The sequence below is a fragment of the Stegodyphus dumicola genome, chromosome 2 (genome assembly GCF_044657685.1).
Source record: "Stegodyphus dumicola isolate Sdum_Otavi_A_Nest chromosome 2, ASM4465768v1".
Lineage (NCBI taxonomy): Eukaryota > Metazoa > Arthropoda > Arachnida > Araneae > Eresidae > Stegodyphus > Stegodyphus dumicola.
This window is the reverse complement of record NC_140769.1, coordinates 5,956,320-5,981,327: the sequence shown is the minus strand read 5'-3', so window position 1 is coordinate 5,981,327 and position 25,008 is coordinate 5,956,320. Positions and strand designations below refer to the sequence as shown.

The 25,008-nt window shown below is 33.5% G+C and overlaps 1 protein-coding gene across 4 annotated transcripts in view; it reads left to right on the top strand.

The window, feature by feature from the left end:
• Positions 1-25,008, top strand: part of fuss (SKI family transcriptional corepressor fussel) — a 337,279-nt gene that overhangs the window by 118,562 nt on the left and 193,709 nt on the right. For 3 of the 4 annotated variants that reach the window (XM_085810406.1, XM_035356880.2, XM_035356879.2), the window contains exon 1: positions 17,872-18,978. The exons of the other annotated variant lie outside the window; for it this stretch is intronic. In XM_085810406.1, the coding sequence (XP_085666532.1) occupies positions 18,886-18,978 (93 nt within the window). In that variant the 5' untranslated portion in view covers positions 17,872-18,885. Of the gene's footprint in view, positions 1-17,871; positions 18,979-25,008 lie in introns of those variants that run through there. 4 annotated transcript variants of the gene reach the window in all.

Sequence of the window (25,008 nt, the reverse complement as noted above, 5' to 3'; positions counted from 1 at the left end):
CTGCATTATATTTAAAAAATTAAATAATGCAGAAACTGCATAAATGTATGTATGTTTCTCACATTGTGATAAAACCACGGTACCTAGAGTCATCGACTTTTGAATAACGTATCTTTCACCGAATATGGGCATCCGGTAACTCTAATTTTAAATTTGTGTTATTATCGATTTCATATTTTGTAAAACGTTAATGAATTTTTGATTCACTAACTCAAGGATTTCAAAGCGAGCAGTGGCAACGTTGTACAGAAAAAATATTTTTATCTCCAGCATGCGAGACTGTGTATCGGATATGCTCAATTTAAAATTATTTTGCGACATTGCTATTGAACTCAATTTTATGGTTTAAGTGCAAAGAACATGATATTTAATAAATAAAGGTAACACACAAAATGTTTAAAAAATGTCCCTTTGGATGTAATTTAAAATCTGAAACTTTTTTTTTTTTTTTTTTGAACTGGAATTCTGAGCAGTTTATATCTCCTTTTGTATGGAACCTGCTTGGAGAATGCGATAATGGAAATGGATTTTTCATCAAATTTTTCAAGTTTTAATAGTTTTCTCTGATTTGTGTTCTAAATTAATAGTACAAAAAAACATATCTAATGATAGTGCTACAATCATTTTGCACTTAAATCATCAAATTTATGCATTAACTTGTTAATAAATAATGTGAATGTCCTTGTAGCAAAGAAGTTTTGAAAAACAACTAAGGCCAATTCTTATTCGCCGAGTTTATGACTAGACGGCATATTCAAAAGCGCGCGTTGTTATTAGGTTCATACTTTTGGTAACCCTGTTTCTGGAAAAATATGAATACCTTGGCGCTGAATATCGTCGCCAAGAGTAGCAGCAGCAACCATATGGATCATGATGACCGTGCCACTAATTGGAATCGAGACCATATGCCAATTTTCCGGCCGCTTCAGTTGCCACAGATTCATGAACCCTCCCTACCTCGCATTCATATCGCCATTTTATTATCACGCCGAACTCCCTTCCGTGAAAACCTTTAACTTCCGGATGGCCATTTGGGTGGAAGGAAGGAGGAGTAGCTTGCTTTTGACGACATCATTTTGACGGGGTGTAACAGGACCCCTTTGTCCCGTTACTCCACCCCGAGGGTCACAGCGAAGATCACTTCAGCGTAAATCATTGTCCAACAATAGGGCGACGGACGGATTGCTTGTGGCTTTTCTGAATTACCTTAATGAGGGACAAACCAACGCCAAGATCTGCCCAAGACAGATGGGCAACGTTGCGTTTCGAGGTGTCCGATTGCAATTATTTAAAGCGCGTGCGCGTTACGTAAGCCGCATCGAAGATTGAAAAGTATATTGAAAACTGTGTTGCTGGTGTCCATTAATCATTCTCTCCCTCTGAGGCACTGTAAACGTCAAGTGAAAAAAAAAGTGATCATGTGACTTTGTGACTTTGCATCAACACATGCATAGATGGAGGTCAAAAAGCGTTGTATCCTTTTCCATGCTTATAATTCATTTATAGCTTTACGTGAAAACTAAGAAGTTGCAGATTATAGTTGCCATCTATAATTTTAAATTAATGAAAAAAATATACTTGCAGTAATAAAACATAGAAGTGTTTGAATTCTTCTATAATCGGACAGCACATAGATTTATTCATTAATTTTTACAGTTTAAAAGACAGTTCTACTCGGATGGTGCATCCACTAGATTTTCAAATCCTAAATTCTTTAGTGCCTTTCTAGAAACCAAGAGTATAAATGTAGTTGAATTTTTCTCATCATTTAACAACTCATTGAAGTTAAAAGAAGAGGGGGCTAGGGAATTTGCTCATTATTTTGGCAGTAACAACCAAAACAATAATAACAAAGGGAGTGTTTTTTACTGAATTACATATGTCAAAAATTTCCCATAAGGTGAAAATATAAATTAATTATATTAGCACAAGTACATGTGAGAGTATATTGCATAGTTTAGTACATTTCATGTGATGTGAAATGGTATTCTAGAGTCATTAGTTTTTTTGATGCTGGAGACTTAAAAAATGAGCAATGTCTTCACTGAGACTTGAACCTGGACCTTTGGAAATACGCGCCGAGTGTGCTACCGTTATACCTCAAAGGCATGCAGAATGGAGGAATAAAATACCTTATAGTATAATTAAAAGAAATACTGCGGAATTAGCATTACACCCTACCAGCATAGCAGCATTTTTAACGAGTTGTTCTTATATATCATATCGTATGAGCTAGGAATTGCATTTTAATAAGTGCAGTTAGCGCTTATTTTCTTCTATTTTAAACATTAAAATTAAATTTCACGCACTAAATATTATTTCCTTTTTACCAAACAGCCGGGCACTTTATGTATTCGTCAGGAATGGTCAAATCTATACACCGGCTCACCAGCGGCCGAGCGGTAAAGACGCTGAACACTGGTAGTTCGGTCCAAGGTTCAAATCCCGCGAACGGGCTGGCTGCATGCGTGGTTTCGTGGTTTTCCCCATGTGTAACGTGTATACGAGCCAGTTTCCCTGGAAAGTTCTCCACGAAGGCATCCCTCCTGTTAGGCAGATAGCCCTTGAGGCTTTGCCGTAATTAAATAACTTAACCTATCCAAATCTATACACCTGCTAGAAAAGGGGAGTAATACACATAACACAAAAAAGTAAATAAAATAAAAATAAAAAACCGAGCCTTATGCTTGATTAGAACGGGAATTTTGGAGTTTAGATTAAGTTAAACTCCACTAACCACCAGATCATTTACGGCGGCCTACTAATATTATTAATAAATTGAATTTGATAGTAAGTATGGCCCCCAGGCTAATGTAATGCCGGATTTTTCACTTTCTGAGTAACACAGATAAGGGGCTCCCAACAGGATCGGCTTGGTTTGTTTGATTACGACAAACAAACCAAACCGACAATTACGGGCTATCAGCCAAGAAGAGCGATGCCTTCGTGGAGGACTTTCTAAGACAAATTAGCTCGCATACATGTTACGCACCGAGAAAACCAGGGAAACGCCCCTTTCACCGCGATTCAGATCACAGTCCGACCTACCAATGGTTATCAACTTTGACGCTCAGCGGTTATTAATATAAAGCTATATCATACAAACATTATAAGGTATCTTTTCCCTATTTCCTGCAAGTCTTTGTGGTGAAACGGTAGCACACTCGGCTGCAGGTTCGAGTCCAGGCGAGAGCATTGCTCATTTTTCATGTCTTCTGCTTCAAAATCAGCTCATAATTCTGCAACATTTACACAATCCAATTTTTGAAATTTAAAAGCCGCTCGAGAGAATTATCCCAAAATAAAAGTCGTTACCGAACCAAAATTATTGACTTTCCCCTCTTCTTTCTAGTGGAACCAGATTGTTGTCAAGTCAATAATTTACAACGGAAAACAAAAATCAGGTTGTGTATATTTGGCATTTTCAGAATTAGGTTAAATAATTGTATGACAAATATTAAAAATAATGCATCAAGACATTGAGCGCAGCGATAATGGGAAAGATGGATTAAAATGTGTGATTTTGTGTGGGGGATTATTAAATGTGTGATTTTGTGTGTTGAATTATTAAATGTGTGAAATTATGTGTGTAATAATGTGTGAATGTAATACATGTGTGATTATTAAATATCACATCTCTGGTGCTTACGCCATATAAAATTGGATGGAACAGCAAAATCACAAAATATTAAAAAACAATCTATCTTTAGAATTTCCAATTCGTGTGCCGGAGATAAAAATGTTTTTTTCCGTTCAGTGTTGCCACTGCTCGCTTTGAAATCGTTGAGTTTATTACGTAAAAGTTCTTTAAATTTTACAAAATATGAAATAGATAATAAAATAAAGTCAAAATTCAAAAATTCGGCCGTTCAGGTGCACTCGCTTGGGTGATGGGCTACGTTATTCAACGTTTTATGGCTCTAGGTACTGTTGTTTTCCAACAGTGCGAGAAATATGCATAATTTCTGTTCTGTTCTTCTTCATTATTTATTTTTTTAATGTAATGCAAGGCGTTAATATTTTGTGGCAACAATTTGAAAATTTTTTCAACGCTTTTACATGTTTCGATGCAAAATGCCGTTTCGAGACTAATACCCCATTCGGGACTAAGTTGCCTTATGGGCAAATAAACCATTTTTTTCTAAGTTTTTCATATTTTAAGTTTAATTATTGTCTTTGAGTTTTTTTATGTGCAATTATTTATATTGTTGCGTGCGTATATGTAGTTATTTATATTGTTGCTTATATTGTAATAGATTGAATGCACAAGTCCTGTAATAGATTAATAAAAATGATTTTTATCAAAATATTTCAGAACTGGAATTTTCCACAGAAATGTTCGGACTGGTATCACAGTATCACACAGTATAAGCAGTAGTTACACTACAAACTACTAAAAACATTAATCACAACGAATGCAAAACACATCTTAAGAGAAAGTTAACTCAGAAATCTCAGTTCACGCTGAACTAAACAACTCGCAAGAACACTAACGAAGCAACTGAGAACAGATGCTCTCTTTTCTGGCTTTTATAGTTTTCAACCGGCCGCGAGATATTTCCGGTATTTTCTGCTTCTGAAAATTACTGGAAAGCAATATGAGGATGAAATTACGGTTACGGCTAACATAGTGGTTAATTACATTTATTCAATTTCAATACAAATTACAGAGATACCCATTTATTCAATATTAAATGCACGTGCTCCTGTATTTTTACTTTTCCGGCACAGTTTCTCTTAAAATTTGTCTCGCGCTACATTGCACGGGGAAATATAACGATTTTAATAATTGTACTAAAATTGCCTATGTAAGTTCAAAAATAAGATAATAGGTAATGGATTTTTTTTAAAAAATTAGTTGTCACTAAGTTTAACTCTATGAATAGTCTTCTTTAATTTCATGTTTTAAATTTAGAAGAATTTTCATTAAAAGGAGTTTTAATGTCCTAAAACCATATTTTACGCAGAAATACATTTTAAATATAAAATAAATTAATATATATTTAAAATATATATATATAAAAAAATAGAATAAAAAATTAGAACGCCAAATTATTTTGTTTCGAGAAGCAATTTTTTATTGCAGAATTCCCTTTACAATAAGTACTTATAATAGCCCAAATTAATCATTTTGTATGTTGTAAGTTGTATATTATAGTGGAAAATGTATGTGGTTCGTTGAAGAAAACCATTTTTCCAAAAGGGGTCTGTGCAACAAAAGGATGGGAAAAATTCATATAGATTAACAAATAAATGTTTATTGAACTAACAAAAAAAGCCAGTCTTAGCTTTTAAAGTAAATACGATATTTAGCTTAAAAATAATAATAATAAAAAAATAAACAAAATCTGAAATGTTTCAGATTTTAAATTACGTCCAAAGGGGCGTTTTTTAACATTTTGTGTGTTACCTTTCTTTATTAAATATCATGTTCCTCGCACTTAAACCATAAGATCCAGTGCAACAGCAATATCGCAAAATAGTTTTAAAACGAGCATATCTTTAGAATTTCCGATACAGAGACTCACGCGCTGGAGATAAAAATGTTTTTTCTGCACAACGTTGCAATTGCTCGCTTTGAAATCCTTGAGTTTGTTAATCAAAAATTCGTCAAAGTTTTAAAAAATAGGAAATCGATCATAAAACAAATTTCAAATTTCAAATTTGGTCTTCCACATGCTCATATTCGTTGGAGGATTACGTTATTCAAAATTCGATGACTCTATGTACCGTTGTTTTATCACAATACGAGAAATATACATACATTTATGCAGATTTTTCATTATTTAATTTCTTCAAATATAATGCAGGACTCTAACATTTTGTGGCAACAGTTTGAAAAGTGAACGGACATTTATGAGTCCGACGCAAAATGCCAAAACGAAACTAATAGTCCTTCGGGATTCAAATCCCTCGGGACTAAAAATGCGAATAATAAGGAAATCGGATTAGTTGAATGCAAACTTACTAGATTTTTACTTTCTAAAAACTTAATGCAAATCGTAAACCAGTTTTATCTGACGTCTGAAATAATAATAAAAAAAAAGAACAAGAAAAAAGTCGTAAAAACAAAAACACAAACAAAAAAAGGAAAAAAAAAAGAAGAGATACCCCGATGCGGACAGAACGTCAAAGAAGGAATGCAAACTTTTGTCTTCTGATCCCTCGTTCCCCGAAGCAAACAAAGAATTCGTGTATACCTCCCTCGTTACCCCAGAGGACCCCAAAGTCCGGCTGTAATTCTCTTCCTTGTCCGGTAGTAATCCCGTTAAAAGCATTTCATTTGTTGGTCAGTGACTGAGGCAATCAACAGTTACCGGCCGCAGCTAGTCTCTGGAGGGATCTGCATCTGCTTCTATGGGCCCCCGGGGGCCCCATTAACCTTCCCTAACGAGGGCCATTAATTACAGGCCCCCGCGATTACTGAAGGTCCTGCAGATCCCAGAGGCTGAGAGCAGCTTATGTACCGAAACACTTAGTTCGGCTGTCCACTGGCACTTTAAACGGGTTAATGGAATTTCTCTCTAACTCTTTAATGGCTAATTTCATTAATGGTCACCCACTTGGATGGGACTGCTGCTGCTGTGTTTTGGAGCTGCGCTTTTTTTTATTCGGAGGAGGGGGCTGCTGAACATCCCCCCTCCTGTCTTCATCGCGGGTAGATGACATGCTGAGGTAGCGAATGTTTCATTAGGATTTCGACGATAAAATGATCCTAATTTTTAGTCCCGGAAAGGTATTTTTTTTGTTATTGTAGTTCGTTGGAATAAATGAAAAAGGAGTTAATTTCCAAAGTTAGCGCAGAGAGGTATTTCTGTTATTTCAGGATCTAATGAAAAATGTACTTGAATTAAGTGCTTCTAAACATGTAATGACACACATGCATCCATGCACACGCACAAAATAAATAAATAAATAAAAATAAATTTATAATTCAAAATAAATTTTAAAAAAATGTCTGAAATGGCTCAGGTTTTTAACCGGTCGCCCAAAAGGGTTTCTTAAGGTTTCTCTACCATCTCGCTGAGCTCGCAGTCTACTAGTCTGCTGTTGGACTCACACCTGCTAACTCATTTCTTTTTGTCTTTTTCGATTTATGATTAAGTATACTTTTTTTCGCAATTACCGCATTTACAATTCAACAGGAAAATTACAAAAATTGTAAAAGCGGTGTGTGTTTGGTATTCCGGATGAAGTGTAAAGTGTTGGCATACATTTTTCTTTTTCTTTCCCCCCTCCGCTTTTTCCTCAGTTTATCACATCGAAGTAAAAACTATAGTTTTCTTAGGATGGCTTGCAAAGAATTATATTATTATTATTATTAATGTTTTGTATGTTAAATTTATTAATTAAATACAGTGCACTTACGCCACATAAAATTCAATTGAACAGAAAACTCACGAAATATTTTAAAACATCATATCTTTAGAATTTACGATAGACAGTCTCGCGCGCTGGAGATTAAAATGTTTTTCTGTTGCCACTGCTTGCTACGAAATCATTGAGTTTGTTAATTCAAAAATTCATTTAAGTTCGATAAAATATGAAATACTCAATAAAACTAATTCAAAATTTGGGCTTCCGGATGTCCCTATTCGAGTGGAGGACTACGACATTCAAAATTGGCCCTAGGTAGCGTCCTTTTTAATCACTGCCAAAAACATACATACATATATTCATGCAGATTGTTCATTATTTGATTTCTTTCAAAGTAACATAGTGCGAGAATTTTTGGTGACAACAATTTGGCAATCTGGTTCAGACATTTAGAATGATACACCGCCAAATCCCGTTTCGAGACTAATAACCTATTCCGGTTAATAATTTGAAAAGATTCAGATTTTAACCATTATCAAAAAGAGCTTGTACAGTCATTAAATTATCTTGAAGCAGAAGACATGAAAAGTGAGTAATGCCCTGCCCGGGACTCGAAGCTGGACCTCTCGAATATGCACCGAGTGTGCTAACCGTTACACCAGGAAGGCATGCAGAAAGGAATAAGAAAATACCTTATAAGCTCTTCTAAAGTTTAATATGGTTTATCAGCTAAGATTATCGATAGAGATGGCCCAGGTCGAACAGCGAAACATTTTATAGGATATTAGACGAAAACGCATTTAGATTAGCATGAGAACATTATATATCTTCTGTATATTTAAAAAGTTAAAAAAATATACAACGTAATTCTATAAAAATATTTAATGTTTTAATTAGATACAACGGTAATTAAAAATGCATTTTTATATAAATCGATCCGATTCAAAAGTAAAAAATTAATATTCTTAATTCAGCATTTTGCTTTTTAATAGTTTAGTTTGCTAGTTAATAACATTTAGAATTATGGAAGATAGATTATTATAGCTTATTATTATAAGAGGATTACATATAGATTTATGGAAGAATAATATCTAACATTTTTTCGAATGGCAATAGACTCGAAAGAAAAGTGAAACAACACAATCGTCTTTCGAGACTAATAGCACTTTTGGTCTCACAATAATATATATATGCAATATATTCAGGAGCAATAGTAGAACGCAGGAACGGTGAAACCATAATTTCTGAAACTGTTACTCCAATTATATTAACTCACCCTTAAATTATACTGTTTAGGGTATCAGAATAACAAAGCGCTCTTTTGTGTTACTGCATATTTTGCTTAATGTCCCCCGTATTTTATGTACTGAACATAAAGGTATGCGAAACAGGCGTAGCTCTTAAATCTCGAAATATCAGGACACATAAACATGACTTTCACATTTTAAAAATCTAATGAATGTTGAAAAGATAAAGAATATTTTTGAAGTGTTCGATCTGACAGCCTTTTCCAGGAAGTACGATTCCGCATCCAGATTTCTATGACAGAAGGGTTTTCTCAAAACTACCATATGTACTTATTTTCTTTCCTCTTCCACTACTTTCAACAGTTCACCAATCGTGATACGTTTGCGTTTAGAAAAAGCTCCTTTCAAGAGACCGAAGGCTCAATAGTCCATAAGTGAATACTCAGGAAACTTGGCAGGAATACCTTGAAAAGATATATATGTGATACTTGTATTGGTCTTCATTTTTTTCAAGGAATGCAGTGATGTAGAGTCATTATGTTATTTTAAAGCAGGACACATAAATAAATTTGCACTGATCTCGCCGGGACTCGAACGTGGAACTCTTGGCGCCGAGTGTGCTACCGTTGCACCACGATGGCATGCAGAAAGGAGGGAGAAAATACCTTATATACTCCCCCTTTTAAAGGGCGACTGGGGATTAAGGGACCCAATCGCCAAATCCTGGTGGTGAAGAGTTATCATTCACAACCTTTTAGTTCTGGCGTCACTGTAAAATAACTTAGAATGTTTCAATGCCAGGAAACTGAGAAAATGAGCAATGCCCTCGCCGGGACTCGAACCTGGACCTCTCGAATACACGCCGAGTTTGCTACCCGTTACACGAGGAAAGCATGCAGGAAAGAGGGAGAATATATTCCTCCTTTTTTAAAGGGTGACTGGGGAATAGTCGCCTAGTCTTGGTGGTGAAGAATCATCATCCACCACATTTTAGTTCAGAGCCACTGTAAAGAAATTAAGTTACTTTGATGCTTAACACGTGAAACATGAGCAATGCTCTCGCCGAGACTCGAACCTGGAACTCTCGAATACGCGCCGAGTGTGTTACCGTTACACCACGAAGGCACACAGAAAGGAAGGAGAAAATACCACAGGGTACTACTCGAAGTGTGACTTTCTGTTCATGAAGTTTTACTCTCCGGAAGTTACTGGAATAAAGAAATAATAATAAAGAACTTCTTATGTAAAATCGTGACGTCTGACTTTCTTTTGATAGTCAATTGAATAGGATGTCACCATTTTCCCCACTCTTCTTCACTTTTCCCCACTAATTTCCCTTTATAACAGACTCCTGCGACAATAATAAATCCTTTATTTATTTTTTTTTTATAGTGGCAGATCGTGAACAGTTACAGTTTTGTAACAGAGTCCATTAATTTATACTTAAGCCAGATGGGGTGATATCTTTATTATTGAGGCACCTGATAGGTGGGCCACCATTGCCTCCTATGATGGGACGGACAGTTACAACCATGCCTTCTCCGGGATTTGAACCTTCGGTATCGCAATCAGGCTTCCCTAACCACTATACCTTCTAGGCGGCATAATAAAAATCCTTCACTTTCATGGACGAAACCAGGTTTGTACACTTTTATCTCTTCGTTTTCGATATTAAGCAGACTTTTTTTTAATAGCATTGCAGTTATTCAGGTAAATCCCTGCCTCATCGAAGGTCACGAAGTGTTTCCACTTATCTCTCGCTACAGGGTTCTGCAAATTGTTCTTCGTAAAGCCAAAAGCTTCAGCAATGTTTACAAACATTATAGTACTGAGATTTTTTTAAGGTGCAAATCATGGTTTGTTGTTTTATTATTATGGTTACAGATATATTTAAGGACTTTGCATCCTGTGTCTGCGAATTTTCTCTTGTTACAGACTATTTGCCTTCAGAAACATTGGAAACTCTATACCTCTTTTTCGGGTATTCGTTTTGAGTTTTCCTTCCATGTACAAGTAATGATTAACGGTTTCTCCCTTTCCAATTGATAATTTTCATATTTTGCATTTCAAAATTTTAATACCATATATATTTCACAACGTTTCTGAAATGTGGTATAGGAATAATACTCTTCGGAAAGCGCAAAAACGTGTCTTTAATCCACAGCTTGTTTACATACGACATTTTAAAAGAAGAATGAATTTAAAAGCAGCCGACGATATTTCTTATTTCAAATAATAAGCTGTTATCAAAAATTTTTATTCCAAAATATTTGCTTTTTTTAAATTCTCTATCGAAATCGTTCTAAAAGTGTATAAACTCATTTTGTATCTTATCAGTCTTATCAGTATCTGCAACGAGCAAAAAAACCGTTGAAAATATTAAAATAAATTCAGAAATTTATAAATAAAAAATAGAACATAAACTGCTCAAAATAACACGTCTCAAATCTGCTATTGAAATTCACACTAAACAGTCTTCGTGTTACTCGTTTTTTAAAAAATTCGGGTTAGTTTGAATACTCAATCAAATATAAATGCTGAAAAATTTCAGTATAGTTCCTGGTTGTGATTTCAATAAAATAACATAATAAGTTTTATTTGAACTGTAACTTTTCACTCAGCTAATTAACGTTGATTGAATTTACTTTTATTACTTTAAAGCTTAAAACGTATTTCACGCTCATTTGAGAACTCTCGGATTTGCAGGAGATGTTCAAAGGAGCCGACTAATCGAGATGTAAACTTTCTGCTATTTGAATAAACTATCGTACAAATAACTATGTTTCTAATAAAAAGATGAGAGTTCTCGGAAGACTTCATAATTCTGAATCCGATGAAATTTAATCTTTTTCACTCGTGATACACGGAATTAAAAGACTTTTCAAGCGATGGCTTTAAGTACTTAAGTAAAACTATTTTCCGTTTTCTTAATGTTTTGCCTTCTTAAATGTTTAAAATACAGAGGGTGATAATACACTTTTAGAAAGATTTCGACAAAGGTTTAAAAAGAAGCAAAACGTTTTGGCTGCAGGTTATTATTTTGTATAGATAATAGGTATTTTTTCAATCAGAAGACGTGAAAAATTTGAAAAATTCAGCGATGCCCTCGTCGGGACTCGAACCATAGACCTCTCGATATGCACCGGGCGTGCTGACCACTACACTACGAAGGCATGCTAAGAAGGCAGGAGAAATGCGAAATATCATTTGCTACTTTTAAATTTATTCTTTTTTCAAAATATAGCTTGTAAACAAGCTGTAAATTTAACGATAAGTTTTGCGCTTTCGGGAAAAAAAATATTTCTATTCCATAATTCAAAGAAATGCATGAAATTATAGTTTCCATATGTGAAATCAGCAACATTATCAATCGGAGGGAGAAAAACCTTCAATCATTGCTTCTACATGGAAACATGACTCAAACCGAATACCCGAAAAAGGTGCGTACTTATTTAATGTAAGTTAAATAGTTGGTAAAAAGAGAAAACTGGCAACGAGGAAATTAATCGCAAAGTCTTTAAATACATCTGCAGCAATAATAAATAAATAAATAAAAATTTGAAAGATTTCAGATTTTATATTACGCCCAAAGGGGCGCTTTTTAACGTTTTGTGTGTTACCTTTATTTATTAAACATTATGTTCTTCGCATTTAAACCATAAAATTCAATTCAACAGCAGTATCGCAAAATATTTAAAAGATATATATTTAGTATTTATATATATATTTAGTATTTCAGATACACAGTCTTGCGCGCTCTACAATGCTAAATAATCTTGACATATTAATGTTTACCAAATTTGAGCTTCCAGATGCTGAATTTCGGGTGGAGACGTACGTTATTCGAAATTGGATGGCTCTACGTACCGCTGTTTTATCATAATGCGAGAAATGTACCTACAGTTAAGCAGATTCTTCATTATTTAATTTCTTTAAATATAATTCAGGGCTTTAATATTTGGTGGCAACAATTTAAAAAGGGATTCGCCGTTTATAGTGAATCAACGCAAAATTCAGAAACGAAATTACTAGTGCTTTTGGCAGAGTGCCCCTTTTGGCTAATAATAGACCAAAATTTACAGCTTAAAAAGCTAAAAAAAAATAATGTTCACCAACTCTAGCAAATTTTGCACTCATGGCAAATAAAATTTAATATGACAGATAATATTTAAAAAGAGTATATCTTTAGAATGTCCGATAGACAGTGTGACTCACTAGAGTGGATAGTGATTGTTACTGCCTTACCGAAGGTGCCGGGTTCGAATCCCGGAGAATGTAACCGTCTGTCCTTGCATAGGAGGCCACGGCGGCCCGCCTGTTCGGTACTTCCAGAATAAAGTGACCATCACTTCCGACCTTAGTAGTGGCTAACGCCTATAGCGGCAAGTGCCAGCCATTGGGGGGGGTGAGCAAAAATGCTATCCTGTTAAATGTCTGCCTTAGTTAAATAGCAAAAGGTTTTCACATCAAATTCGCATATTTTTAAAATGTAGAATTTTCAGAATATGCTACCATAATTTTAGTCAACATTTTTGGTAATAGGTATATATATATATTAATTCTTTTTCAACTTTTTGGAGTGTCATACACAAAATAATGTTCAACTAAAGAAATCAATAACAAAACATTTAAATTTCGTCACTAACAGCGTGTGCTTATTTGTTTCTAAATATGAAGTGGTGTAAATCGAAAGAAATTATTTATCATACAATAAACAATTAATCATACAATAAAAAAGAAAAATGGTATGCAATGAAAATCTGAACAAATTACTTATAGGTTGATTTTTACAATTTCTTTCATATGTTTTCTACATCAGTAAAAGATGAAGTCCGCTAGTGTAGTGATTTCTCTGCGTGGGAAAGTTATGACCAATTATGCACTCATAAGGGCAACAACAACTCGATTAATAGGTTTACAACCACTCTTGCACCTGGTACCAAAATGTTAACCATTTTACACGGCACGTTTCCATACAGATTGAAAGAAACGTCGTTTTCCTCACACGCTTCCAGTACCTTAACATTTCCGATTCCAAAACCCTTCCGTATTTTCCCGTTCATAGACACGTGACCAGCGAGAGAGTCTAGAAAAGAGGGTACAAGCAGATGGTTTGAAGCAGGAGAAGCATGTGCAATACCACACATTCGAAAGCACGGGATCAATTATAGGAAACACCCCACTATCGCATTAAAAATGTAAGAGAATGAGGGGTAAGGAGCTTCATCTCGTGTTTCCCAATTTAATCTTGTTGCGCAATTCGAATAATTTAATAAATTAATTCTTTTTAGAGTTTTTTAATTTATCATTTATATTTATTATTTATCACAAAAATAAAATCTAAAACAATCTTTTAGAGGATGGGTCGCAAACTAGCTGCAGTGAAAACATTACAGTTACATATTTCTTGTAAATATCGTGTTGTAAAGATTTCAAAATTTAAGTTATTTGAAGTCATAGTTTGCATTATTTTCATTTCCATTAAAAATGGACGTAAATAACTCACCAGAAAAATCATTCAATGAAGGTAATTAATTTGCAGTGTGATATAAATCTTATTCAAGGATCTGAAGCTACAGATTCGATTAAAGGTTTTCTGTGCTTGTCAATAGACAAATACTCTGAGTTACTAATTTTTTTCACAGTGAAATTTAATACCCGAAAGATCTGATTTTCCGTGATGAAGATCATTTCAAGTAATTTCATTCCAGTTCTATGAAATTTATCACGATTGAAACATCATCAAGTGACAAAGAAGAAGTAAAGAAGTTCATAATTATTTAACTACAAAAATAAGACTAAATTGTCATTATTTATTCTCAAGTTTTGCCCCATTTGGTAAATTTTTCCTGAAAACTTACAAACAACGTGTTAGAATTATTTGAAAGAAATGTCAGTCTGAATATAATATTTAGCTCTCAGTATATTTGAATTACAAATGAATTTCAAAAATGCTTCGCATGTACAAAACTTAAGATTTCCCTCAGAAAATAAACAAAAATAATAATTTTTACCCTTTGCGATAATTATTATTATTACTTACTTATGTTTTGATATTCAGTAAGGAAAATTTAAAATACTTTTTATTTTGTTTAAAAATAAATCTGCTTTTTAATCGTGCATGCTATTTAAATTTGAGACTCTTGTTTCAGAGAAATCAAATAAATTGCATCTCTCTGTCTACATTTTTCATGTATATATGAGTGACGAAAACTGTAAATATTGTTTACTCTGTACTATTAAAATCTGTGCGCGTCTGTCTGTTTGTTTGTGGCATTATCTTCTCCCGAACGGCGGGGAGTTGAGTTTCGAGAAAGGTAGCTCCGAATTCCAAAAAATCATGAGAAGCCATTTTGACAATTCTCATCTTCTTACGACTTTAATCAACTGAGATATTAATTAAAAACTCTGAAGACGGTAATTTTCGCTCTCATTTTTTCGGGTGCCGCCGTTGCTCGCTTACAAATCGTAGAGTTTATTAATAAAAAATTTGTAAGTTTTACAAAATATGAAATAAAAATAGCGTTGCCTTACATTAAATATATTTTTGTTATATAAGATTATGTTTTGACGCTGAAGAAAGCACGCGATTTCATGTTATAAGGTATTTCTCCCACCCTCTTAGAATGCCTTCGTGGTGTAGTGGTCAGCATGCTCGACGCGTATTTCAGAGGTCCATGGTTCGAGTCCGAGCGAGGACATTGCTCATTTTTCACGTCTTTTGCTTCGAAATATCCTAATGTCTCTACAATGTGATGTTTTTGTATATCAAAAATGTTTCCGTTAATGCTAGCATTTTAAATGATTAGTTGGTAGCTTTTTTGTTTTAGATTAAGATAATTGACAAGATATGTTAATGCCACGTTGTTTCTTTTATTGATATTGAGAAACAGTTGTTATATTTAAATTTAAATCACAACTTCATACTTATAGGTACTAACCTGAAGTGTCCAAATGTTTTATTTCCTGGTTTGGCAACAAAAATATATTTAAAATTGGTTATTGCTTGGTAAGAATGACCTCATTCGTATTGAAATATTATTATGCCCTTCCTTTTTAGTTGTACACGGAACTCATAAATTTTGCTTTGGTCGCAGCTGGCAAGTTTGTATACAGTACATTAAATTAATAGTTAATTTTATTTTAAGTTTTTCAGTACATGAAACATATTGCTTTAAACGTAGCCCGCTCATCTGGTGGCTTGCCCGCTAGTTAGCAAATACATTTTGTAATGGTGTTTATTCAGGTTCGTACATGTGTATTAACTAGCAAATACCTAGAGCTTGTTCAATCATAATGTATTAACATCAGTTCTTACGCATTTAACTATTGAGAATTTTTGCAAGTGTTTACACGTGAAAAACGCAGCATCTGAAAATGTGCCACCCAGGGCAAATCGCCACCTAAGCCCCTGCTTTGTAGTTAGGGTTTCAATAGTAAATGGTGAAGTTTGTTGGGGTATAAAATATTAATTCATGTTTCTGGGAATCCAAAGGAAACTACCAATTTCTTACAATTTCTTGCTATAAAACTTATTCTCAATTTTATAATACTGAAGCTAAATTAATCTGAACCCTCTAAATTTAGCAAATCGAAAAAGAGGATGTAAAAATTTAAGCTCGATTTGTTTAAGAAACAAAATTGCCCCAAGTGTAAAGGAAATGCGCCTTTGAATTTCGTTTTTGTACATGTGTATTAATATAAAGGAAAACCAAACTTTACAGGTTACACGTTGTTAGCATTTTTCGGATATATAAGTATGTTTAACAGCTTAAAATTAGGCAAAAAAGAAACCCAAGTTTGGTGTGAATTTAAAATAAAACTCCATGGATTTCGAAGGAATCAGGCACAGATTAGTCTCTCCGGAATACGAGAAGCATGTGCAGTGCACAGGATAGGAAACTATACACTATTTCGATTAAAAATATAAAATAATCGGTGGTAAAGCAGTTAAGCCTGTGTTTTCCATTTTAATTTTGTTACGCAAATCAGTTGTTTAAATAAATAAATAAATATATTTGTTGCTCGTTTTTAAATTTTTATATTTATCCTGAATATAAAAGTCCAATTTTTGCTCCTGAAGAAGGAAGATTCTGAAGATTAATAATAAAAGCAAAATTATAACGATTCATGAATGTATCATGACTGTTTCACAATCACGTGAAATAATTAAAAACTCGTATGTGACTGAATAAATCGCGAGTGTAACACTATATTACGTGATCAAATGACGAGACTGTCATGTGACTATGTGACAATTTGCGATGCGATTATTTGACATTTTACGATCAAGAAACTAGTGCGTGACATTACAATGTCAATTACTGTTTCTATATTTACATTAATTACTTAAGCATTTAATTTGTATTACTGATGACTAACACAATATGCTCAATTCCTGATTTCAAAGGTTTGAATGAGGTTATAAAAATTAATATAGAAATGAACTATTAAATTGTTAGTATTTAAATTGCTAATTTATATCATTTTACACTGAGCAATATCTTTTAAAGGATAACAGGCAAAGAGTTAATATAAATTAACTATTATTTTATCCGAAGGGTTATGGTTTAGTAATTTTTAGATTTTGCCAGTATTTAATACTTCTCGTAATAATAAAAACACAATTAATTACTGAATTTATGATTAGCTGATATGCGGTCAGTCTAATATTGTTAAGTTTCCATGTGCAGTTGTTTACTGTAAATCTATTGTTAAGACGCCATTTTTTCCGTATGTAAATTTAAATACCAGTAATTTGAATATCAAAATTATTTCATATATTAGTAAGAAGAATTTTCTAAATAATTGTTGCTTTAAGACAGAGGTACACATTACAGGCTAAATTTAGTATACATAGTTGTATCAATTTTTCTCCTCGGTTTTATTATTTCTTGATTAGAAGCAAAAGTAAAACATTTTACAGTTCCTCATTTCTCAAAAAGCTCTTTGTTAATTTTAAATATCAAGAAGATTCACGAAGACAAAAATTTTTATATCTTTTCCTAAAATATGAACTTTCATCTATCCTGAGTGATGGGAGAATCACATCATCAAAAGTATCTTTGCAATGGTCCAAGAGAAAAACCCTTTATCCCTAAACTTAATCTATTAAAGCTCTGTACTGTTGGATGGCCAATGAAATCTTCTCTTCCGAACCCCTCCTCGGGATACCTCTGGCCAATCGGAGCGCTCACAGGCACTCCGACGCAGGCGCATTTGTCACCTGACTTTTCAATAATCCTCTGCAGTTCCGATTAGGACGGCGTATGATTTGATTGGGTTCCAAGGCATAGATAGCCAATTCTTACTGAATCCCCCGCCACACTCCGCTCTCTGCTTTAACCACAGGAGGGAGAAGTTTAAGGGCAAGGGGGTGCCTCGGATTTACAGAAGACTACCCCCTCCCCCACCCTGTCACCTGCTCACCGTTTCGCTTTCCATGTAATGAGAAAAATGCGCGTGGAGAGAGGAGTGCTACGGGCAAGTTTGCTCAATCTGCCCCGTGCTTTGCTCCAGTCGGCACGTGTGTGAAGTTTTTGCGAGGGTTACACTTCTAATCGGACTTCTTGACGGAACTACAGAACTAGTTTTGCTTGGAGAAGTGACACGCACCGCAGAGGTACAAAGAAGACACGTGATAAGATTAGACTGGGTGTCGAATAATTTTTCTGCAGGAAATTCTTCTAATTTATTTTATTTAGACGATGATATAAATTCTTGAAGGCATTGATGTGTTATATTTAGTATTGTATAGAACGAGAAAGGTATATCTACAAAGTTTTCATAACTATATACGTGACTTTATATCAAATTAATCTCCAAAAAAAAAGAGGTATTTCCAAATCAAAAACCGAGTTTTCTATCACCATAGATTTCCCGTGATAACATTTAGTGCAAGCTTTGGCTTTCTCTTTTCTTAAAGAACGAATTAAAGAAAGCATTTTTCTGTTTGTCGACAAAACTTTAATTTAAACCCCAGTTTAAACACTCTCTAATTCTCAAACTTCGCGGTGTGCTGTCATAAGTGTAAACCTATCTCTGGATCCTTTTTTGCAGTCAAGTCTGAAGACGAGACTTTAGTATTTCATGAAGTAGGATGTTTAATTCCTCATAAATCATATATTTTCCTCTCTCGCGAGTTATTACTGAACATCTATAAACATAGTTTTTCACTTGTGCAAGAGAATGAGCACATTACTCGGAAGGAAAAGTTACGGATTCTGATACTGAACTAAATCTCTACGATTAGAATATTGTAATCAAGTTCATGAAGCTGTATATAGCTTGAAAGAAGAGATTGATGTAAATAGACTTAATCATGCTGGGTCTGAGTCGATCTCCGGGAATGGGTCATGTGTCATCTGAGACAGATAGGGAGGATTCGCCGCCACCTGCTCCTGACGTTACAGCGGTGAGTAGATTTTTAATCACATGATTATACCACCTATTCTGATGCTTAATTTACATCAGGGTTCCTCAAATTATGATCCATATGCAATTATTGGAATGTTATATTATTTTTAGTAGAATCTTTACCCAAAAAATTTAAATGAATATAAAACTGTACATGTATTTGTTATTCTTATTTATATGGTACAAAATTTTAAAATTTGAGAGTCTCTGTTATGGATCATATATATCACGTTTTTATAATGAAACCTGTTTCAAAAATATATATATTTATTTATGTACAACATTTGAAAGCCTATTAAGGTATTGCCTAATAAAAAAATTATTTGAGCTTGTAAGGTTTATCTTAAGTTTTTAATTATCTTTATTTAAAGCTACTTTCTTATCTCTCCTAATTTCAGCTTACAATTTCCCACCAGAATGTGTTTTTAGAATCGCGGTTAATGCAAATGAGGAAGAGCGATTTTAAGTCGAAGTTCCACTAACTTCGTTAGAGGGGCAGAGAATCTTACTAACGGCGCATTTGACAATTGGCTATACTCTCTCTAAGCTGTTACTAAGCTCGGCCGTATTTCAGCCCTTGATAGCTTCGCCAGTTTAGTTTATATTTAGGGGCCAACTCTTTAGAATTTTGGTAGTTTTCGGCTGTATCTTTTTAGTCAAGCATTACTTAAATTTGATTTCTTAGTACTCTTGAATTCAAGCGCAAGTGGGGGCTTCTCTGTACGCTCTAAGAAGTGAGCCGACTGTGAAATTCTTATTTTGAGAAATAAAGGTTAGTTAACCCTTCCTGAGTTTACGCCTCTGTTACTGAACTAAAGCGTTACCAGTTCGAAAGGTTCCTGCACACTTAGTAGAGGAAAGGTTGGAACCTCACAAGCTTATTAAGTTATTAAAACAAGCTCTTAGTTATTTTTAATTTTGGAATTTTTCCCCCTTCTTTCATATGCTCGAAAATGATGAAAAAGTAAAATTAATATAAAAACTGAGAACACTGAAAAAAGTATCTAAAAACGAGCATCAAACACGATTGAAAAATTTCTGACAATTCCTTACAGTTGATAAATGATTTGGTAGAAACTGCAATATTCATTTCAATAACTTTTAAAAAGTTATTTAATCTCTCTCTATATATATATATGTATATATCCATATATATCTTTAGTGAGAATAGAATTTGTATTCTCAGTGCTCTTTTGATTGAATTTTAATAAAGCATTATATGTTATTTCTTTGATGTTTTATATGTTTTTCTTCGAAATAGAAAAGTTCTAACTGAATTTTTCGATTTAAAAACACTCGAAAGAACGTTTCTGAATAGAATCTATGTTTAAAAGACCATTAAGTAGGAGACCATATGAATCTCACTTATATGTCTGCATACGTCTTTCGTATAGTCACTTATTGTTTTACTCAAATTTATTTAAAATTATAAATATGATTATGTATTAATTCCGCGTGTGGTTTATTTCTATGCGCAATTAAATAATTGCTTATTGTTTGAAAACGCTAACTGTTAAGAATCCTCCGGAAACGTCACGAACATTGTGGTATGTTGATTACATTTGTATTAAACAGTCTGAAACAGTATAAAGTTACATATTTCGGGCAATTTTTAAAAGAAAAAAATATTCATAAACGGAACTGTCAGTCCGCTATTAATTGAGCAGAACAGAATACTAGAAATGTTTTTCTTAAACATTCTGAAATAAATAATATCACCTTTGTAATAACTTTTGTAGCTTTTTTCCCTTCTGTTAGAATTACACATGCATGTTCAAATGTTTTGTTTAAAATATGAGACCAAACACTTATAATACTGTATTAGCATTTGAAATGTAGGAAAACGTTAATCTCATGGAATGTAGATGAAACGTTTTCAAACTTTTTAATGACCTTGACGTAGTTTCTTAACAAAATATCTTGACTCTTCGTAACAGTTACTTTAACTGTACTCCATTCATATTTAAAATCATATTAAGTAGGCTAATAGAATCATAGGTTGTATGAAACGTTGTGTTAAAGTGAAGAAGAATTTGTACAGATCTACTAAATATTTGGAATAAAAATTTAGTAAATCTGAAGAAATGCTATAAAAGTAAGACAGTAAAATTTGGATTTCTTAATTATCATTGTTTCTCTTCTTACTCATGGTTTTATAATCTGCATGTAAATGCCATATGTTCTTCAAAACCTATTTTTTCGGATAATTGATTTATTGTTTCTAATTAAATGTTTAATCTTAAGCTAATAGTTGGAACATAACAATATTGTTATGTTCCAACAAGGTTCTGTACTGTAATCATATCACGTCTCTGATTGTAACTCCTGACTTTATATTCTGCATGGAAAATAAGTATACGCGAAATTTAATCGTTGACGTAAAATACTTTTTCCTGTCCAGCTCTGAAATAAATATTTCTTTACTAAATTATCATTTCTTTTATATTTTATTAAACGTATATAAAACGTGACTGTACCTGTAATTAATCTGTAATAACTGTATAAACTATAAATTATTCTGGACCTTAAAATTACAGCCGTAGATTTCGGGGAAAACTCATGCTTCAGATTATGTGCTTAGCGTGTCGGCTTTGAGCTAATATTTAATAGTGGTGGATAGTAAAAGATGAAATTTTTATAGACAATCAATTTTGGGTCTTCATATTTTGTTCTTTAAATCTTGTCATAAAAGTTCGAAACAGTAAATGAAATTTATTATCGAAAATGACATATACTGTGCAAATTTTCTCACCAGAATTTAGAAATCAGTAATACTTTGATTGAAAAGATTGATATTGATTTTGATTTCCGTTTAATTCGAAAAGGGAAAGCTTGTCATGAATATGAAATTTAATAGGCAGATAATCATTACGAATTCGTAATGTACTGTCTGGCAAGAATGTAAGTTCGGTTTGCACAAATAGAGTTATTGTTTGTTTTGTTATTCTTCTCTAAATCTTTTTTTTTTTTTTTTTTTTTTGAGATTTAGCAGCTGACACTTTTTAGGTTGCTACAGAAACAAATTTCGTGTATTTTTGTTAGTTTGCCGTCAATTTCAACAAGGGGTAGAAAAAAAAACATTTTCGATATATTTTACTTTTTTATTTTAATAAAGGCAGCAAAGCGGCTGAGGTTCACAAAGAGATATGTGAAGTTTATCGTGTTGATTTGCTTAACGGAAAGAATGTGCAAAATCTGTTTAAAAAATTTCGTTCTGGAGATTTTTCACTTAAGATGATCAACATTCTGGCCTGCCTTCTGAAGTTGCTGTTAATTAGAAATTAAAGCTATACCTGAATAGAATATTACTGAATATTACTGAGCAAGAGATTGCAAAAAGATTAAATGTAATAATAGAAAATCATATAAGAGATCTAGAACTCATGAAGAAGCTCGACATTTGAGTTGCACATGAATTGAAAGAAATTCAATTAACACAACGAATCAATATTTGCAATACACATCGCAAACGTAAATGCAGTCTACTCTTTTTTAAAACGAATTATTATTAGAGATGAAAAATGGATCGTATACAATAGCATTAATCGAAAAATCTCATGATCTAAGCATAATGAGTCTGCACAAATCTTATCGAAACCTAAATTGCATCAGAAAAAATTCAAGCTGTCAGTATAGTGGGACTACAAAGGCGTTGTGTATTTTGAGCTGCTTCCAAGAAACCAAACGATTAGCTCAATTGTTTCATGCCAAAAAACACGGAATTGAGGAATCAATCGACGAGAAAAGGTCAGAATTGGCAAATCGCAAAGGAATTGTGTTCCACCACGGCAATGCTAGGGCTTGTACATCTTTAGTAACATTTACGAAATTATCGGTGATTGCTTGATTGGGAAGTGATGTCATTTCTCCCATATAGTCCCGGCCGTTCACCATCGGATTATCATTTATTTCTAAGTTTACAGAACTTCTTAAATGCTAAAAATTTCAGTAATAACGATGACTTCAAATCGCACACTTGGTTGAGAGTTCTTGGCTGATAAAAACCAGAAATTCTGAGATCGCCGAATTTTGAAGTAACGAGAAAGACGACAAAAGGTAAAGCCGAAATTACTTTCTTGCCAACCCCATACGATAGCTAACTGATGTCAAGGACGGAAAAAGTAAACACTTTTGAATGTTACAAGACTAAATTGCAATAAATTATTTTAAAATAAATTGGATCCCTTTCACCCTTTGGTGCGAACTGAAATGTTCTATATGTGATATATTATATATATAATATGTATTATGAGTTATCTTGTTAAAATCAAACATTCAATAACATTACATGTATTAACGTTATAAGCGTCAATAAATATTTACAGAAAATTACAACTTACCGACTCTATTAACCTTGGAGGTAGGAAGTGCTTTCCTTACCTCTATGGTATTAAGAGTTCTTTGGCACAGGTGGTATCTCAACAAAAGCGTAGGATTAATTATGCTCGCAAAATACTTTATTTTTAGAAAATAGGATATATTTTTAGATACTTACAAATATAGGGTCGTACTCTTTTTGGCAACACAAACCGTACTAAGGAAACTGTCGACTTCACGCACAGACATAAATGATAACAACACAGAAGAAGGGTAAAAATAACCCTTTATTATTATCAGACTTCGTGCTTCAAAATAACACCGACAACTTTCGGTAGAAACTAACAATTTCTAACACAATAAATCCCAGTGTAAAAAGAACAGTGCTGTACTAGCACTTTAAGGGCTAACTAGATTGACTCAACAACCTATCCGGCGTGATAATTTATTTAAATGGCCAAAAAGGCGTATCAGCAACTCCTAGTAAAAGCAAGCGCAGATTCATAACGAGCGCAAGCTAGCAAAAACACGCTGTGAATAAACTACAAGATTCGTCTGTTTAAATATCGTTTTCACCTAAATTCAAATTTGAACATTGGCGAGGAAATGCCAGGGAAAGTTGAGAAGTTCAGAAAAGATAATAAAAACTTGAATAATTGTTTAATTGAACTAAGCGAAACCCTACACAACACTTAAATATTCCAGTTTAAGAATGTGGTACTTGATTTGACCTGGTTACAAGAAATGGACAGTGGTATTCATATACTGTTTGGAAGCTCCGTGCAATCTTTGGACGTGAAAGTGCAGCTAGTGAAAGAACAGTTTGCAGAATGTTAAAGAAGCTTTAGGACACAGTTTCGATAGCAGACATTAAAGCACCACGCTTTTGATCGGGCCGGTTGAAACCATTGCTATTCTGCTTGACAGTGTTATTTCAAGTTCCCCCCCCAAAAAAAAAACAATTTAAAAAAGAATCACCCAAAAAAATTCAAAGAGGAAAATGGACGTGTCATTAGATACCTTGTCTGTCAGATACGGGAAAAAGTGATTAAGAATTTCCTCGGAATAGCACGTTGCTACAGAGCAAGTCATAAACGGCATATGCCATACTTATTTTTCATTCTTAAATCAGAACATTTACTTGTTGTAAGTACGTTGAAATATTTCCCATTTTCTGAAAATAGAGCAGTTAATTGGTCATATTATATCTGCTTCTTTTGTTGGGGTTTCCTGTATATATACCTGATAGACTACTGATTTAAAGTAATACATCTCGAAACTGAGACAGTGAAGATCCAGGAAAATTCCTCCTCTTCTGCTAAAAGTATCAGAAGTAGAACTTTTGTTATGCCTATTAGTTATTAATCTTTTTCTGGTTTTGCTGAAAATGAGAGATAAATTTACATAATTGGCATTTTTTTCTTTTTAGCTTTTTTTATTGCGTGTATTATCAGCAATGTGTGAAAGCCTTCTTCATTCTAGATATTTAGGCATTTTATAGAGTGCGACAGTGTAAAAATCTGGCCGACGATGTATGAAACGATTTAGTATTTCAAGCATTTCCTAGGTATTCTAGAAAATACTAAATGACAAATTGGCAAAGTGTGAAATGCATCTCCGATTCGTTTCGAATATCCATACATTTAATACATTCATTCCACATTTCCGCATATTTCATACATTGTTTTCTTTAATAAGAAAGACATAAATT